General features: G+C 42.0%; 1 protein-coding gene across 6 annotated transcripts in view; it reads right to left on the reverse strand.

The window, feature by feature from the left end:
* The window catches only part of lpp (LIM domain containing preferred translocation partner in lipoma), a 180,990-nt gene that overhangs the window by 25,984 nt on the left and 134,924 nt on the right, over positions 1-20,082 (reverse strand). For all 6 annotated transcript variants that reach the window (XM_084067817.1, XM_084067815.1, XM_084067814.1 and 3 more), the window contains 2 exons: positions 17,130-17,235; positions 2,311-2,480 (listed from right to left, as the gene is read on the reverse strand). In XM_084067817.1, coding sequence (XP_083923943.1) covers positions 2,311-2,480; positions 17,130-17,235 — 276 coding nt within the window. The remainder of the gene's footprint in view (positions 1-2,310; positions 2,481-17,129; positions 17,236-20,082) is intronic.

Raw genomic sequence — 20,082 nt, forward strand, 5'->3', positions numbered from 1 at the left:
ACACACACACACACACACACACACAAAGAGCTATAAACTCCTCATTAACTAACAAGCTGTATCAGCAGCACACGCCTCCGAAGCTCAATCATTCCATCTTCAAAAGCCTCTTATCAACAATCTGAAAAGTGGAGCGTGTGCGTTAAGTAGGCAAATAACAACCTGACATCATTTGTTTTAGTGCGGCTCCTATCTCTCTCCACTGGCCTGCAGAAAAACCCTGGCAATTTACATATCATGTAGGTGTGGAGTCAAGATATCGACATGGAGGCTAGCTTGTCACGTTTCATCTGCTTACAGTAAACGCATCATCATTCACATTATTTTCCTCAAGTGGAGAGCAAATGCAGAACTAAAACTAAAGTAAGAAATTAATGAACTAAAATGGATTTTTACACCACTGGTAAAGCAGAACTGAAAGAAATGTAATACAAAAGATTTGCATGCATATATATATACTGTATATATATAAGGCATAGAAGAGTCATACAAGTGAAAGACTGAAACAAGAATCAATAGTTAGACAATAGTTAATTCATTGAAGATTGTCTTTGACGCTGCCATGTTGAATCCGATGAATATTAATGAAAGTGACAATTACAGCAGAAGTTCTGCAGTGGAATAAACAGATAGTCTTCCAATCACAGGACATTCCTGAGGTCACGCGAGATTACGCGTTGAAGCGACCAGACGTTTCGTCCTGTACATTTCGCAACAGGAGACCAGGCCATATGGTTTTGAAAGAAGTTAAAAAGAAGTTCCTGAGAAATACCTTACTGGATATCCCACTGTCACTCACTTCCTCTATTCGGTTGGGTTCTTCATTAAAATAGTGAAATGTTGTCAAAGGGGATATTTCAGGAAACTTTCTATCCTACTGCATCAGCAAACACAAGTAATACCCTCACACGTTCTAATGTCATTTTGACATTTCAACTCTGCGTCTTTGTGCTTATCAGATGAACACCTCAAGAAATAAGTTACAGTCTGGAACACCGGATGTTCTGCTCATGGAAACAATTCCCACAAAAAATATCTCTACATCTTGTATTATAAAAAGATCTCCCTCTGATATCTTACTTAGTCGTTTCAAAATGCAAGAGTATATAACTTCAAATCAACTTTGACCTCTGAGCTGAGGCAAATCTATAGTTATACTTGTATGACTGTGGCGCTCACCAAAAATAACCAGATCTGTTCTTTTGTGTCACAGGCGAGTGTTCTTTTGGTGTTTCCAATTAAGGAGATACTGTAGGAGTTCATTATAATGTACTTATATAAGGCATTATAACACTCGTTATATATGTTTATAATTATGTATGACAAATTATAACAATGTTTATAAGTGCTGGTCATAATGCATTATGAGCTCAATGGAACAGTACATTATAACTATCTTAACTTAGTCTGTTATAAAGGGTTTTGTTATAAGTTGTTATGCATAATTATAAACACTAGTCCATACCCGTGGGGGGATATGCGCACATGATCTGGCAATCCGGGAGGCAGTTCGTCCCATAGCTCGCGGGGCCATCCCACAGCTCGGCAGCCGTAACCATGGCGACATTATTTTACACAAAAACGCTAATAAACAGCTAAAACGGGCTTCGCTGTTCCGTGCACGTGGTAATGGTCAATGGCTGTGTGCAAATTCAGATCAATTGCTCCAACCACTGAGGAGAACCGGGCAGAACAAATTTTGGCCTCACCGCCTCACCACTACAGAGCTTTGTAGAATTATAGTAGGATTTATAATGAGTGTTATGAAGCATTATAAGTGCATTATGATGCATTATAATGCATTATAAATGTGATTATAATGTATTATAGACAAGACCTTTAAGTAAAGTGTTACCTGGTAGTTATAATGTGCTGTTCCACTGAGTTTATAATGCATTATGACCAGCACTTATACATTATTTTATTATAAGTTATAATACTTCATAACCCTTGTTATTAAGTTGTTATGTATAATTATAAAAATCTATAAGTGTTATAATGCCTCATAAGTGCATTATAATCGCATTATAAATGTGATTATAATGCATTATAAACGCAACCTTTAAGTAAAGTGTTACCTATTTTTCTTCTTCCTTTTTACGGAATTCAAATGTCCTTTTATAATGTGTTTCTTTTGCTTAATGTTTCGTATTAAGTACATTGAATTGCCTTGTTGTTGAAATGTGCTATACAAATACACTTGCCTTGTCTTGCCTTGCCTTACAACAAAGTATAATCATGCTTTAGAATAATGCTGAGCGCAGGGCGATGACTGAGGTGGGCGGATGCGAGTCAAGGTGTTTGACTTACGATGTAGCAGGGCTCACAGTAGGCCTTCTTCTCCACGGCGTAGAAGGGCTTGCCGCGCAGTTTGCTGCTGCACGTCATGCAGACGAAGCAGTCGACATGGAAGACCTGGTCCATGGCGGTGCAGCCGGTACCTTCACCCACTACGTTCTCCCCGCAACTCGAGCAGCGCCCTGGGGAGGGGAGAGGAGAGGGTTGAGCTTATAACCACAGTTGTAACAGTATACACGATCAGACGGCCTGTGTCTGAGCACATGGTGTCAAACGGCTAGCAGTTTGGATAAAGAATGTGGGCTAACTCTCCTATAGCGTTCACCATTGTAGTTTTGATTGTATTCGCCATGCTCTGCCAGATGCTCTCGGACGACACCAAACTATTTGGCCCTCATCAAAGCATCCTACAGCACAGCCATCTGTGGCTCCGGTTTGGGGTTGTTCAAAAGCAATGGACTTAATCAAATGTGAGAGATGCACATCTGTAAGTAGGCAGCACTGTATGAAACCTTTAATCACGAGCGGATAGATCGTATCTTTAATCAGCAATGATGAAATAAAACCTTCTTTCTGCACACACCAGTGGAAAACGGGCCTAAAGAACACTTCAGAACTTCGGACTTTGAATGAATCTCTGACACTCCACTTTCTTCTAAAGTGTAGCATCAGCGTGATCCGCTGTGTTACCATCCATGTCTGCTTATTATAAGGGACTTTGGGCTTGTTTTTCTGTAAGGTCACTTGTAAATATTGGTAGTTGTGGGTTGTGTTTTTTTGGGCTTGTTTCTTAAGTGTAGTTGCTTATTTTGGGCTTGCTGTGTAATGTTGTTTAAACCAGTGGTTCTCAAACATTTTCATGTTAAGGCCCCCAAATTAAATGTGTATTTGTCTGCAGACCCCCATCTGAAAATGTTTTATGCCAGGGAGTCCCCATACACCATTTGTGTGTCACATTTTTCTTCAAGATTAATTTTTTTTTTAGAAGATCTAAAAAGCTATTGATAATAGAAACAACGCATTGCGATGTGAGCTTGTAGATCGCCTATTTTCAGTTAGCCGATGTATATAGGTTTAAAGTGCTCATGTGGCCTATAGTCACTCCATTTGGGCTTGTTTTCATAGACCTGGTTGCTTATTTCTTTCACAAAATCACTGGTGATCAGACGTGAAACTAAAAACATCAAAAATTGATTGAAAAACTGCATGAGCTTTAACGCGTTTGCTGGGAAGCAATATATTCACAAAAGAACCACGTGGCTGCTTGCTTGCCTGTAACGTGCCTTCTTCACCTTGTGATAGCAGTTTGACAGGTGAAGTTAAATGTCCCACTTCCAAAATGTCAGAGCTTCCCTAATCCCCCATTTCTATTTCAAAGTCTGGATAAGGAGGGGGATTAAATAATATAATTATGCCTCTTTAAAGAAACTATACACAGCACAAAAGTGTGACATGAACGACATCTATTTCCAAACGTCAGCCCTTTTCATGATAAAAAAAGAGAAAACTTTGGAGGCACAACTCAAGCCTTTGTGTTAGGGCCACGAGCGAGCTGATATTATTGTGCGAGAAAAGAGCCAGATAGCATATTGTGGAGACAAGGCATTCGGATATCTTTAATTGAGTTGAAGATATCTTTAATTGGGTTTAAGATGTCCTCAACTCAATGCAAGTTATCTTCAACCCAATTAATGACACTGTCGATTTAATTAGCGGTATCTTACAATAATGGGGTTTAAAAAGATATCTGAGAATATTTTTCTCTTTTACACATCTGAAGACAGATGCAATCTTGCAGAGAAGTATGATACATTGAATTAATTCAAGTTTAGTTCTGTGTTCTTTTTTTATTTTTTTTATTTTTGGCTTCATCTAAGGGGCTGATTTGGTTCATGATTGACACTCCATGTGTTCTGAACAGAGCAGTTCAAGCGTGTTACAGACAGGCGAGACACTAACTGCAGGAGATACAGTATCAGATGCCTGCATTTGCACGGCTCCACTTGCTGTTTTCATATCACAATCAAACAGGGTGTGAAATGCTATCCGTCTCAGGTATCAGCAGAACTTTGGGAAGTCCGCTTGAGTGTGAGACTTGCTAATGCTACTCTCATCTCTTACATGGCCCATTATCTTATTGCTAGTGTCATTGTAGATTTAGAGAAAGTTGGCATGTGACATGATCAACAACAGGTTCATACTTATTTGCTCATCATGTCACGCACCAAAAACTGGACACTCGCGTTTTGTGAATTGCATGCCATGTCGTCTCTAATTGCAGTAGTTACCCTTTACTTTAAAAAAAAAAAATCTTTTGAGAAAATGTACATTACAAGGGGGCCATCAGATTGCCTAATGGTCCCTAAGAACAGCTACGGCAATATAGGTTCCAATTACGGTAATATACTTTTATTTAGCAAGTGCTGTCATCCAAGGTGATGGTTAATGTTCATAAAATACAGCTTATCTGGCTTCATCTGTTTCCACAAGCTCTATCCACACCTCAATTATGGCTGTGTTACCTACAGTACAGGGAGGCAGATTAAACAAACTAGTGAAAGCACGTCTCGGGGGGACATGTGGGTGTCAGCGGAATCACAAGCAGGGTAATCACTTCAGAGAGAGAGAGTGAGAGAAAGAGAAAGAGAGAGAGAGACAGAGAGAGAGAGAACGAGAGCGTACCGAGCCTATTAGTGGCTTCAGATCACAGGCCATCTTTAGTGAGTGGTTGAGAATGCCAAACATGTCCCAGAGGGCTTCCACTTTAAATAGCGCGGAGGAAAACCTCTCGGAAATCCTTTTCCTTTCGGCGGTCTGTGATCGCGAGGGCCCTCAGGAGCTATTTGTGTGTACACGAAGTTATACCCGAACACACACACACACACACACACACACACACACACACACACACACACACACACACACACACACACACACACACACACACACTATCACACACTATCACACACATACCAAAATGCACGCATCTGCATGTGCACGTGCATGCACACACACACACACACACGCGTGTGCATCCAATGGCAAAGGCAGTCTTTATTCACAGCAGACATACCGCACATGTTGACAAGCATGTACAAACACAGACATATACATATCACATACTGTATGCACACCCACACACAGCCTCATCCCATACTACTGTAATGTATAGTATATGCACAATCATGGACTCCCATGATCAGGCAAGAAGCGGTGGCAAACTAATGGCATCATGAAGGAGTTAACTTTTAACCTAGCGTCCCTATTCTGGTGCAAACATTTTACGAAAATAGCTGATCTACAAGCTTGTTGATCGGCTATTTTCGGTGAAGAGATTTGGTGTAGAGGGGAAAAAGGAGGGGGCCAAGTATAGAACTCTGGGGGACACCAGTCAACAAACTCTATAGGGTTTAAGACTTCAAGTGGTTAAATCTGTGCACACAGCGAAAGGAATAGGTGAATTAAGGCCATACTTCTCCATGTACACAATGTATCTACATAGTGGCAAGCTGGAAGGGCCACAGTAGAATTATAATAATGATTATGTGATTCTACAAATATTCAGGGATGAATGTAGGCATTTACTGTGTAGGTACACAAAACATGACGGATTACAACAGTCAAGCATTGATTTCATGTGTAAGAGTGGTGGAGACGAGAAGTAAATACGATTTATGGTTCGAGTCAACACAAAAGTGCTACATAACATAATACATATTTACGTCCTAAGTGCAGCGTAGCTAGTGTATGATGTGGGAGAGCTTTGCAAAAAAAAAAAGACATTAAAACTCCTCTGCAAGATTAATGGATGTTCAGGAGCCTGAAACTTAGTTTATGTACTTTTCAAAGGCATTAATACATGATAATAGAAAGAAGTGGCGTGTGTTTGACAATGCGTCACATCAATAATTTCATACAACTCCATCGGAAGTGAGCATTCTCAAATTTTTAGACACCACTTCAAATGTCTTCTTGCATAATGCAGGGAAGCAATCGAAGCAGCATCCTATTTACCCCCGTGGAGTAGATCCCAAATACTTTCTAACTATTTCAGCAGGGTATAAAGGAATCATGAACAGGGCCCCACCGTTCCCAAGTGTCCCTCTGCATGGGGAATGAAACCGCATGCAAGTCTTAATATCAAAACTTCAATTGGTGCCTGTATAACCAATGCAATGGTGACGGGTGTGGGGGGCTTCATTTACACTTTACACAGTCTCTTCCCTTTTATTGTTCAGCTCTCAGAAGCGTTTCTTCTCCGTTCCATCGAAAGTCAAAAAGGGGGACCAAAAAGAATATCTTTTTTTTTTTTCCCTTTCTTTCTTCTTCTTCATCATCAAAAAAGAAGCACATTCCCTGTGAGCTGGGGGAGGCTTCGAATGGTTAGACAATTTAATTGGATAAAAGGAAAAGATTAAAAGAGCCCTGACTCTGTTCCGTAAATAATTGATTTCTAATGTATTTGTAGTGGCAGTGAGACCGCTGTTTGGGAATGGGAGATGTTGAGTGGCAGAACGCTTCACATTTCCCTCACCTCATGTCGCCTTCTTTGTTTTTCTACGCCGTGATATTGTAGCAGCATGATAAGGCAGAGTGGGAGCTCACTTGCAGCTCAATTTGATCTTACATGGTCGGAAATCAAAGATCGTGCGTGGAACAAAAGGATCGCAAGGAACTTTCTTTTCTCTTTATGAGGGAGCCCAAACTTTTTGCACCGTTACTGAAGAATACAGATCTTGCTGGCGCAACCCTTGCAAACCCCAAAGGCAACATGGAACAATTGTAGCTTGAATCCAAAACTGAATTAAGAGCCACAAAATCAATTTTGGGACTTCTACAAAAGTTTTCTGGTTGAATGGAAATATCTGATATAGTAACTGCACAACGAGGGAAGCAAATAACTTAACATCACTGTAATGCAGATTTAACTCTGACAAATAGGCCTTACTCTGCATCACAAGCATCTTACTAAAACCTTTTTGAGTGTTATTTTTTTCACCCCCTAAACAAAAACAAAAAGTCAACCTTAGTATATTGTGACAAGTTTTGAAAAGGGACCAAATAAAAAGGTAACAATTTGGGACCAATTGTTTGCACCTATAATAACAGACCTAAACAATAGGTCATAAAAAATGTTCACAGTGGAAATAAATAAGTCTATGTGAATTCATTACGGAGCACAACTGCCAGTTACTGAATTGCTAGAAGCCACAATTCATGCACTCTTTCAGCGCTTCAGCCCTCTAGGTTAATCTTCATTGTTGCCTGAGATTGCCTTCCATGCAGTCTGGCAATGCTCTGGCCTTCAGCCGCCTTGGGATGACAAGGGAAATAGCTGTCATCGCTCCGTTTCAATCCCTGAATGCCTGTCTGCCTCACCCCTTCCTTCCCTTCCCTTAATCTCATTCCCAGTGTCAGCAAATGGTGCTTCTGCAGAACTGCTCCAGCAATGGTGGTAGGATGGAGGAGAGGCAAGCCTACGCCACTAAGCATTACCGCTCAGCCTGTCAGGGCCTGGGGCGGTGGAGCGAAGGGGCTGAGTGTAGGTTACATGTTTTAGGAACAGGTTGACAGAGGCGACATGGAGGGGTGCCAGGGATAGAGCTGAGTGGAGTACAGCATAAAGAGAGGGGAGAGGTTGTGCAGAATAATGCCTGATTTTGACTGCAAGATGTGCAACCGCACATCGTGTTGCACACCACAAATAGCCAATCGACATGCTTGTCGATTGGCTATTTTTGATGTGCGACACCGGTGTGAAACTAAATCAGGCTTAAGAGGCCGTCGTTTGCGCCACATGTATATGCGATCACGTACAATACACGCGCATTGTGCACGGACGCGTCCCGTTTCTGCGTGGGCACGGCACTCGAATATGCAAACACGTCTTGTCTGTTCCTTTTTGCGTGCGTGCATGCAGATCTCTATTCATTCCTGAGGTCAAGCCAAGCACTCAGTTGCAAATGAAATCTAGCAACGTGCGTGCCCCCAAGCCTCAGCTGGGCTCGCATGGCAGCTGATCTTGCAAGGCTCAGTGGAGCTGTCTCAACGAGGGAGGATTGCAAGTGCCGAGCCCGGCGGGGGGAGGAGAGGAGGGAGGGGTCACCTCACGTGAACCAGCGCCATATAAGCGGGCATGCTGTCGCCGGGGAGAGGAGCCCCGTGCTGGCACGCTAGCAATCAAAAGAGAAGCTAGAAAGCATCAGAGCACGGACAGTAGCAGTGCTGGGCCAACATCATTAGAGGAGGGGACTGGGAAAGAGGCCACACACAGCAATATACAGAGGGTCAATTTTAGCTCTGGAAGTGCAAGAAATTACCCATGAGGGTCCATTTTTACACTCTGGATTGCTGCTGTGTACAATGTTGAGAAATGCTTCACGGTGTGGGAATGGAGCTTCACTGCCAAATATAGTAACCAATAATAATTCAGTTCTCGCAACACTATTATCCCTGACCCATGTGACCAATTACAAGCAAGTTGATGACACTGCGGAACAGAAACAGCATTCGTAAAGCCACAACATTAGAAACACCGCCCTATGAAGTTATTAGAATTTAACACAGAAAACCTGCTGGGAGGAATTTTGGTGTCGAATCTTTGTCACATTTGCATCAACAGAGCTGGGAATTAATCCTTTCAAATCAGTTAACCGCGAACGCATTTGAGGCTGGGAGAAGACATCATGGGAAATCATAGCTCACGCAATCAGGTTGGAAACATTTTCAACCTGACACGTTCGACACGAACACCTATTGCATTTTCATATCACCCAGAAGTGGTGGTTCATGAATGACTTGGATGATAAGCAGCTATGACGTAGCCTACTCTGTGAAAGCAAAGTCTTTATAATCCTGAGGATTTTTAGATGTCATGTCACTAGACTACTTCAGATGAAGGCCCCTGAGCCCCTGGCTGGTTGCTGACCTCCTTCCAGTAGCATTATGCTCTCATAGTCGTAGTAAAGGCTGCCTGAGACAGTACATATACACACAGAGCACAAGACAGCACCATCCAGCTACGTTTAGCTTCTGGGATCTGGGGGAAATCCTCAAGTACTTCAAGAAACTTAGAGGGCCTAAGGGAAAGCTACGGTGCCATCCCACTCTCTGCCTGTGAAAATAATCAGAGCATTGAACTCTGGCCTTACAGTTGTGGTGTGAAGCGCATGTGAGATCATAACAAACACAGCCAAATCCTGACGGGTCAGTTTTCGTCCGTCTTCCCTCTGACACGCTCATCCCACTTGTTATGACATGTAGAGGCACATCTAAAAGCAAACTCCTGAGAGGTTGCTGAGGGCGAGTGAGTAATATGCAAATGCAGTCAACCAGAGTATCTAGGACAATGCACAATGCAGCTGTCTTAAAACTGAAACCCTATTAATACATTAACTCGTGACGCTTGAAACCTTTATTATAAATAAAAAGAATTAAGGAAAAAAGGCGGCGTCTCCGCACATCGCACTCACCTAACTTTTTTCCCGACCCAGTTATCTCGGCTGATCCGCTTTAACTGCTCCGGCCGGTGTCGCTGCTGCCATTTGTAAGCAGGATTCATACTTGGTTGCGTGTGGGTGTCACACACCGAAAATAACCAATCTACAAGCTCACAGCACGTCATACGCTGCGACACGCTGTGAGCTTGTAGATCGTCTATTTTCGGTGCGTGACACCCGTGTGCAGCCAAATACATAACTCAGGCTCAACTTTTCAAAGATCCTTCATGAACATTTTATGTGAGAAGTCTCATAAATAATGACGGCACCCTTCCAGCTGAAATTATGAGGAAAAAAAAGAAGTAAAAAAATGGCAAAGCCTCCCTTTCATTCACGCGCTTTTATCATAAAAAACAAAAGACGCAACAGTAGCTCAACACATGAGGAGAGGCTCTCCTGACAGCTTGGAGATCAGCAGCAGGAGTGAAATACAGCCCTTGACTGAAACCCTTGACTAATTCCCAACAACAATCGCTAAATCATCAGGAGATAGCTCTGTGACTCTCACTACAATGTACGAAGGTCTCTCTGGAAAATTGTTCTGTATAATTATTGATTGGATATTACATTTTCAGGTCTTTCATACAGATTCCATACAGTAGAACGCCTTAGCTCTAGGGTTATGCTACGGAACTATTTTCAACCCGGCCATTTTGGTATTGAAGAATGAGACAAGGCACACACTGGTTCTCTGATGCAGAGCGTCATACATGCATAAATATCATCATCACCAAATGTAAATAATGCAAAGCATCTTGCCCTTTCAATTATTCAGCTTAATGCCCTCAATTTTTGGTCGACAGATGAGGTGACGACAAAATATCCCGAGTTCCTCTGAAGCATAAGCGCCGTGGCATCTGCACTGGAAGCTGAGTAGCTGTGTCTTATTAGATTTCCACAAACACAGTACACCTACGCACAACCTAAGTGGATTAAATATGACGGATGATGACATTTGGAGAAAAGGCTCTTTCAGATTCCTCAAATCTAATCTGGAACTCTAAATCAGGACTAATCAGCTGCTTTTCAAAGCCGCTTCAATCAGACAGAGGAATTTCTGGCCGTTACAAAACCTTGTTTCTCGCAAGCAAAGCCTCCCTCTTGTAGTGTAGCATTTTCAGGGTTTTTCTCTTTTCACACTTTGAGAAGCTTTTCTATTTTCAAAAAGGGGCTCTTTGATTTCGTGTGCCTGTTTCAGTGTTTCACCATAGAAAGTTTCATCAAAGACGCGGTCTAGTACTGAATGTAGTTACTGGTGCCTCATAAAAATGGAACTGCTTTTAAAAGAGTAAAGTCGTGGAATAATTTCTAAGCGATAGGGCTGCGTTTGAGTCTGATGCAAAGTCTTCTCTTGACATCACAGAGCCAGAGTGTAATGTTAATTTAATTCAATTAACCCCCTCTGGACCAATGAGAACTTACAGTAGGCGTTTCAGATGAGTGGCTCATCAAAGACATGTAGAGACACCAATAAAACTTTTTTTATAGGAAGACAAAGATCCAATCCTGTATAGCTTCACTTTGATTAATCTAGTTAATTACTAGCCTTAGGCTTTTGACCTCCTCATGCCACTCGTATAGCACCACTCCGAAAAAAAGAAAAGAAGATCACACTAAAAAGGCTTGAAATGGCCTCAAATTCACTGATTCATTACAGAACTCTCACTGGACTGGATGCTCCTATAACAGCCCTGGCTGTATGATGTTTGACATTACTGGCTAATGCAATCTATAACAACATTCTGTACATTCAGTGAACAAAGTGTGAGTAAATGAATACTTCCACTTCCTTAAATTATTTTTTTTCTTACTATGTCTTACTTAATTCAGCTGTTGCCTTGTTTAACCATGACTCCCCCCCCTCCCTCACACTCACACACACACACACACACACAAACTTCCACAGTAGCTGCCAGCTGTGGGAGGCAGACGTTTATCCCTAATGCTAAAATCTTTATACTTGGTTGCGCATCATGTTGCGTACCAAAAAGAGACAATCTACAAGCTCACAATGCGCCACATCGCGATACTTTGCAGCTTTTAGATAGGCTATTTTCGTAGCGTGACACCACCGTGCAACTAAGTATAATACAGCTTCACTCGATACTGTGGCTACCTCGCATCACATATAGCCTGTTTATCTGTGTCTTCCTCCCTGATTTACCGGTCCTGGGCCAGTGACTCTTATAGGTGGCGTATATAGGGCTAAACAAGTGCAATTATCCTATAGCAGGACACACAGGGCGTGCCGAGCCTTGTGTGGTAGGCTACACATAAAAAAGAAAAAGGGAAAAATCTAATCAAAACAGGGCCAGTGAGGCTTTGAGGGCTCTCCCTCTGAAACATTATGACTGCATTATGTCTAAGCCAGCGGATCCGTTTGACCTGCGCCTAATGCCAACCAATTAAGTTCTTTGCATCAGCGCACTCTAATGTCGAGCCGAAAATCCCTTAATACCGGTTAAATACATGTCTGCGCAGCTGTAATACACCTACACATGCTATCGTGGTCTGGTGAGGTTATACTGTATGTCCTAATGCAAAGCCTGTTTAAGATGTCCCACTGCACGTACAGAGTTGGGTGTACAATGGGCACCGCCACAGGGTCTATTGCAGGGGCAAAGACAATTGGGGTGGATAGAAGGACGAGAGCATTAGACAGTAAAATCTGGGGTATTCATTTTAAATTGAACACTCCAGATGTTTCTGTGTTGAGGGATGCCATTCTTTGGGAATACAGGGCTACAGTGTTTAAACGTTAGGGTATGAACAAGACAGGGTTTAATAATGCTGTGACTTCCCTGTCAGTATCGCTCAAATATGGAGGGACAACAGGATGGTGGATCTGAGTTTATGAATTCACAAAATATTCACACAAAACAACAAAATCACCGAAATAGTTGGGCAATGACTTCCTAGCACTACTGGAAGCATGTACAATAAATTTGGCGCTGATCAGACGGGCGGACACAATACAGTATATACAGTACATACATACACACTGACTAACGCTGTTCTAGATGGCTGACTCTTTGATGCTAAAAAAAGAAAAAAAAAAGAAAAAGTGCTCCTCGGAGCACAGGTCTCCGCCAGGTCAGGTACGTTATTGTGGCCTCCTGGTGGCGCTATAATAGGCCAATGTGAAAAGGGTGTAATTTCTTCTTAGGTTTTTCACGTCAATCGGACACTGTATTCATGATTTGAGGCATTTTGTTCCAAAAATGTGTTTTGCTAAATTAGACCTGCTGGTGGCGCTATAACAGGCCAATGTGAAAAGGGTGCCATTTCTTCCTCGGCTTAGTGGGAATGTGCATGTGAGATTTTCACGGAAATCGCAAGCTGCGTTCATGATTTGAGGCATTTTGTTCAAAACGGACCAATCCTGCAAACTTTGGAAGCCAACCTTAGCCAATGAGGATGGAATATGGAAAATCGGACAGATCCGTGTTGATAACATGACTATAGAGATACTGTGTACCGATTTGTATGACGTTTGGATAAAATGTGTAGGAGTACATGGGTTTTGCACAAATTGGCCTCCTGGTGGCGCTATAACCCATGTGAAAGATTTGGGGCAGAGGTTCCCAATTGGCATCCAGGGAGTGTGTGTGCACAGTTTCGGAGCGACCGGGCCAACGGTGCCGGAGATTAGCTGCTCGCAGACAGATGGACGGACGGACGGAAGGACGGACGGATGGACGGACAGGGGGTTTAACATACTCTCGCCAGCCTTTCGGCCTGGCGGAGACAATAATTCTACTTAATCAAATAGAAGATTTGCCTATAATTTATCCTTTCAGTTATCATTTTCTTATAATGAGATGCCAGATGATGGAAATCATTTTAAACAGGACATCTAAACTTGTCCAATGATATGTCAGGGCACATGCTTCGCAAAATATGGTCACCCCCCTCTTGTCGTTATAGGGGGAATTAAAGTCTTTAATATCAATACATAAATTATGAAATATTTTATTAGTACTTTAGGAGGTTAACATTGTGATACTTGTCTGTCAGAGGCCTTCATCCATCATTTTTATTCCAAAGTAATGGTCAAACTGTACCTTACCCCTGGATTATGCTGATAGTCTTGGAATGGCACCCAAAACTATATCAGCGTAATTGAGATGAAAAGTTCTGCTGCTTAAAGTTTTTCCCCATCTGGTCGACAATGACTAACCATGAAAACCATCTCGGAAATAGATAAGTTTGTAATCCTTTTTCACCCGGTGCCAATTTTCTAAGTGATCCTGGCCGCTACACTCCCCCCACCAGCCTAGGGAGCCCAGGGCCTCCTTCAATGCATGAGAGCCAACTGACCTTCTTGTCACCTGACAGGGGGGAGTTTCCCCGATAGGATGTAGCGTGTGGAAGGAACACATTATTCCAACCAGTTCCCTTCCCCTCCATCAGGTGCCCCGGCTGTCATGGGTGCAGCGGTATAGCGACCAGGATTACTACATGTTTTTGTGAGGGTATTAACTACCCTAGGGGAGAACATGCAAACTCCACACAGAGTAGGCCCTTTCGCCAACCCCACCTAGGGTAGGGGCGCTGATAACGTGGAGGAGAAGACACGCCCCCCGGAACCTACAGCATCCCCAGCGGGAATCGAACCCAGGACCTTCTAGCTGTGAGGCGACAGCGCTACCGACTGCGCCACCGTGCCCCGGGAAATGCTTACATGTATTTGTGACTCATCACCCTGCCCACAGCAATGCATGACAGGGTATTGTAATCAGATCTGTCTCTGTGTGTGGATTTACTGTATGACGCACATGTGTGTTTGATAATCTATACTTTTAATTGTTTCTTTCTGTGACCTACATTGTCCAGCCACAGCAAACCACCCCTCTACCGGATCTTGGTGTAAACACTCGTGAATGAGATCAAACTAATGAGATAGATGTATAGCTTTGTAATGTTCTGTACTGTAGATGCTGAGTGTATGTGTGTAGAAACCTGTGTGTGCGTGCGTGCGTGCGTGCGTGCGTGCGTGTGGCTGAAATGTGTCTGAAATGTGGGGTAAAATATGATTGTCTATTGTCCAATGGAGCAGATGCATAAAGATAGTTCCTGGATTGATGTCATCTGATGGACCAGACTCCATTGCTACAGAATGCACACTCTGCGTAGTTCTCCCTGACCAAAAACTGAGGTGTTTTTAGCGGCGCAAGCCGCTCTATACCTTTAGGTATAGAGCGGATCCTGCTCTATACCTGACTTTGTCCGTGTTCACCGTCAACGCTCTGATTGGTCAGACCCGTCAACGCTCTGATTGGTCAGACCCGTCAACGCTCTGATTGGTCAGACCCGTCAACGCTTTGATTGGTCAGACCCGTCAACAAAGTGATTGGTCAAGCTTCACGTGACACATGGCTATAAACACATTATAAACACATACCGATGACAAAATGTATCAAAGGCGCTGCTACCTTCACACAGGGTGTGATTTTTTTTTCTTTTTAAAGCTATAGGTATGAAATAGGAGTTTGGCAGTTAATTATTGTTATATGGGTGTGCTGCTGTAGCACTGTGATGACTTGACTGCTGGGAAAGAAAATGAGTTGAAATAGTCCATATTTAACCCATTAAGACCCGAGGCCAATTCTACAAATGCCTTCTAAATCAGTAGCTCTCAATCGTTCAAGATTTTTCGAAAATGTTTGTACATCTGCTATTTTTGTAAAAATCTTAAATGACACAGATGCTTTCCGCTTTTTAATGGGTCAAATTAATGAAATAATGTACCACCACATGATCCCTAGCGTCCCTATTCTGGGCATGTCATAGTAGCAGATCTGCAAAATCACAACGTGTCGCAAGACTGTTTATTTTAGTTAAAAATATTTGGTGTAGAAGACTAGAGGGGAAAAAAGGGCGGGAACAAGTATATATCCCCACGGGAGACACCGGTCAAGGTTTTTGAGGTTTTTGAAAGATCATTTTAAATAATACACAATGTGTTTGTCTATTTGTGTTCTTTGCAATCACTGGAACCGCCATTGGCTTTACGGAGGGATTTGAAACATAATTCTTGCTCAGTGTCTCTTGTCCTTCAAGAGCCTATAAAACTCAAGTGTGTAGTAGAGAGAGAAGTGAAGTCAATGTCACACCCGGTAAGTTGATCTAAAAGTCTACAACACAGTCTGGGTGATTTGCATGTTAATGAAGTAGAAGCTTTGAGGAACTGAATTGAATCTTTTTTTTTTTTACATTGTCTGCCTACACCAGGCCCTGGATCTAACATCAAAAGGAGTCTTATTCCAGTACAGTGCACTAAATGTGGCTTAAAAGACATCTTTTTGGATACAAACCCTTATTTGTCCTTGCTCAAAAACAATAAAGTTTAGGTTTTTAAGTTCCTCAGGACATAATAATTGGAACAGGTCACACGTAAAGATACACTGTAAAATCCTGTGTTCATTTAACTACAGTATGAGAGCATACAAATTGACCCGAAAAGATCCTTTAAAATGCTGTGAATTCAAATAACGTAAACAGTACCTATGTTATAAATTGGCAATCGCATAAACAATACATAAGTTATATACATTTTGTAAATCCCTGTTTGAACAGCTAAATCCACCACACCACCACATTTCCCTATGGCTGTGATGTCATATCAAGGAGTGGAAGAAAGCCAACCTGGCAAACTCACCCAGCTTTGCAAATATAGCCGGTTTTGAATACTAGACATTTACAAGGTATATTATCTATAGGCCAATACAGTCAATACAGCAAGTACAACTAGCAACTTCCTCCACTTGTTTCTTCAACTCCATTCTGCTACATGTAGTCACCTTTTCAAAACTTCTCACATATGGAAGTAATTTCCATATAATTATATGATGAAAAGAAGCAAGTGATATTGTTGTCTAGATATGGACTTGAATATAAATATCTGAAGTTGTCCCTCATCTGTTGCCCTATACCTTTATGAACACTGAGGATTGTACTGTGTGTACAGTACTATAAGGCATTGGTTCTCAAAGTGGGGCCCATGGGGTCCCCAGCAAAAGTAGTTAACATAGCATCAAAATCATTTTAACCACTTTATCCATTTATACGTTGGCTATTAAAAAATAGCAGATCTACAAGATCACGAGCCTGTACATCTGCTATTTTTGAAAATATCTGAAAAATATAGTTTATGTTTGGATGTATGTTTGGATCAGTTTGAATAATTTTGATGGGGGGTCCACGGCCATATAGATGTCAACTAGGGGGTCCTTGACACGAAAAGGTTTGAGAAGCACTGCTATAAGGTGTGGTAGTAGCATCAGGCAGGCATTGAGTGAGTGAGTGGGATGAACTGGGTACTTCTCCTACCAAAGTATTCTTCGGCTGGAGGGTTGTCCATGTCAAACAGCATCTTCTTGGTCAAGCGTTCCAGTTCCTCTTCAGGACGTGCACTGCTGTTACTGGGAGCTCCTCCCTGGGGACCACAAAGAGTGCATGTAGTTGTCATTCATAAAGAATGAATAAGGGGACTGTATTCATTCACTCTTCCACTACTGGTGATATGAGACGGTATTTAGACACGTGCAGATCAATAGCTGTGTGCACCCACTGCACCACAAAATAAACAATTCACAATAAAACGTGTACAACTCATTGTTGTTGCTGTTTTTAAACATACATTTTCAGAAAACCAGCTGGGCAGGGAGAGTAAAACTTGCTCTTTAAAGGGTCTACACCATGAATTTTAACTTTTTCTTAATTTTTGTGTGTTTTTGGTCTCCCCCACCTCTCTTCTGTTCCAACAAATACCCGACTTCGAGCATGCAGGCTTTCATAGGCTATCTGTGGTTTTCATGTAAATTGGTCTGAAAACAGTCCGTCAGATTTGTTCCCCCACCCTACGTCACGTCTGGGAACAATTCCTCCCGTTTTTCAGTTCTAACCAAAAAAAAAAAATCCAAAAAAAAATTATTTTTTTTTTTTTTCATTTTAATTTTTTTATAATTTTTTTCTTATTTTTTTTTTTTTACTTTTTCCACACAGAACCAGGACATGACATGCATACAAACTGGCTCAATAGCGCCCCGTGCCAAACAGGACAATGTGGTATTGCAGGTGAAAGTGCTTTATAAGCCAGAGAGAAGTTAGTTGGAATGAGTATATCTGAGGCTTGATTTAGGCTCAAACCTTTTGAAAAACGTTTGAGGGACATAAACAATATGATATCAAATATTATTATTATTTTTTAAATTCATGGTGTAGCTCCTTTAACCTTAACTTAAACTCTATACAGTATACTTTACCGGGGTTCCCCCGGGGTCTGGACTTGGCTCCCTCCTTTTCCCCTCTACACCAAATATCTTTGCCATAAATAACAGAAAAATCTAACTTATTTTTATTTATGCTGTAAACAGTTTTTTGTTTTATTATATATTTTACAGTGTTGTATTTATGTTACAGTGCCTGTTCTCTGTTATAATAATGTTTTGTTTGACCAAAACCAAGGAACACAAAGTAAATAAGTCGCTGACTTTGTGTTTATCCTTGATGTTTCTGTGAGCAGCATATACCATGTGTTTTTCAAATACTGTAAATCAAATTTAAAAAATCTATTTAAGCTCATTATGCCAGAACGCAGTGCGTTGTGAGCTTGTATATCTGCTATTGTCACATAATGTTCGCCTATTATGACCATATTATAGGGTTCATTTGGTAAAAATAAGTTTCAATTTAACCTACTGATTTTTGTCATTTAGGATGAAGAACATTCTCACATTCAAACAGGAACTTTGACACGTTAGGAGGATGACATAACTCTCCAAAGATGTAATTTCCCTGTGAGATTGCCCTCCGTTAATCACGCAGCCTGTCATTTGCATGCTGGGTGTCAGTTTGCGTCTGATGTCTTCTATCTGACATTGTCTGCCAATCATCATGGAGCACAGAGCTCCCCTCCTCCCCAACCTTCGCTCACGGCTCAAATCCCCTTCGCAGGTGTGTGTCCTTTGTAGACGCCCCGGAGGCCTGAACTTGACTCTTACCGCGCCGCACGGATGAGCTTTTTCTGTAACCGCTGACACTCACATGACCTTACCCAGATCTGGTGGCGGCTGAGCCCCTACAGCAGCATTTGATTTTCAATATTGTAATACAGACTGCAGAACTGAGCTAACCTTTGAGAGGCTCCTAATTGTGACGTCTGGGAGCCTTGCCGAATATTAGCGTCTGGTCTGGTTGTGTTAATCTATCGTCGGCTTTCCGCGTCACACAAAGGAATCCGATTCGTCAATAGCAGATTGACTGCATTGTTGCATGCAGTAGCACAAATATTGTTATTATTTGAAGTGAAAAGGGGGTAATTTCCAATGTTGCCAAACACGCACTCTCTCATTATTGATTGCTAGTTTTGAATGGATTTATCATCACATTATTTGTTCAGCTGTTATAATTGTGTGAGAGTGTGTGTGTGTGTGTGTGTGTGTGTGTGTGTGTGTGTGTGTGTGTGTGTGTGTGTGTGTGTGTGTGTGTGTGTGTGTCGTGCGTGGGAGATGGAAAAAGGGGAAGGGGGGTTTCTTCGATCACAAGTCACACTGCTCCAGCAACATAAAGCAATCATCGTCCCCAGTATGCAACACTTGATATGTACACAAGATGTGACATGTATCTCAACACTGCATAAAAGCCGATAATGTATGCTTTAATTTAGCCCAAGCCCCTCCCACAACACGGAGCTAAAGGTCTACTCGGCCGATTGCTGAGTTGTGTTTACTATCCACAGTATATCAAGCAGCTCCTCAGAACTTTATGATGCATAGCTGTGGTGTACTTGGTCTGGCTCAGAGTGCAGCCTGCTGATAATGGAAGGCCAAACAGTAGGCCTCATTAAGTCTGAGGGATTGACACGGGCTATGTGCAAATCTCTCTGCCATGTTGGATCCTTCTCTAGAGAGCAGCTGGTCCCGGAATCCCTGGCACTGCCGTGGCCTCGGGATCACACTGCAAAGTCCTGAGTGTTAATTTAAATCAGAGAGTCTAAAAATGGATCTATACGGGTCACTTTTTACAGCATGACGGTAAGAGGCGCACCTTCTAGAAATGGTTATCTCTCTGTCTGTCTGTCTGTGTTTCCGGGGCTAATCTCGCAAACTACTTGACCGATCAGCTCCAAATTTCTTGTGTTCACTCCCAGTAGACCAAGGAAGCAACCGCCTGCATTTATTTCCGTGTTATGTTTTTTGAAATATTACTTTAATCTTTAATTTTGTAATGGAAATGAATGTGGCTCCGATTTGGTTGAAATAAAATTTGGAGTAAATATGTC

This window comes from Gymnoscopelus microlampas, assembly GCF_963454915.1.
Source record: "Gymnoscopelus microlampas genome assembly, chromosome: 9".
In the NCBI taxonomy this organism is placed as follows: Eukaryota; Metazoa; Chordata; class Actinopteri; order Myctophiformes; family Myctophidae; genus Gymnoscopelus; species Gymnoscopelus microlampas.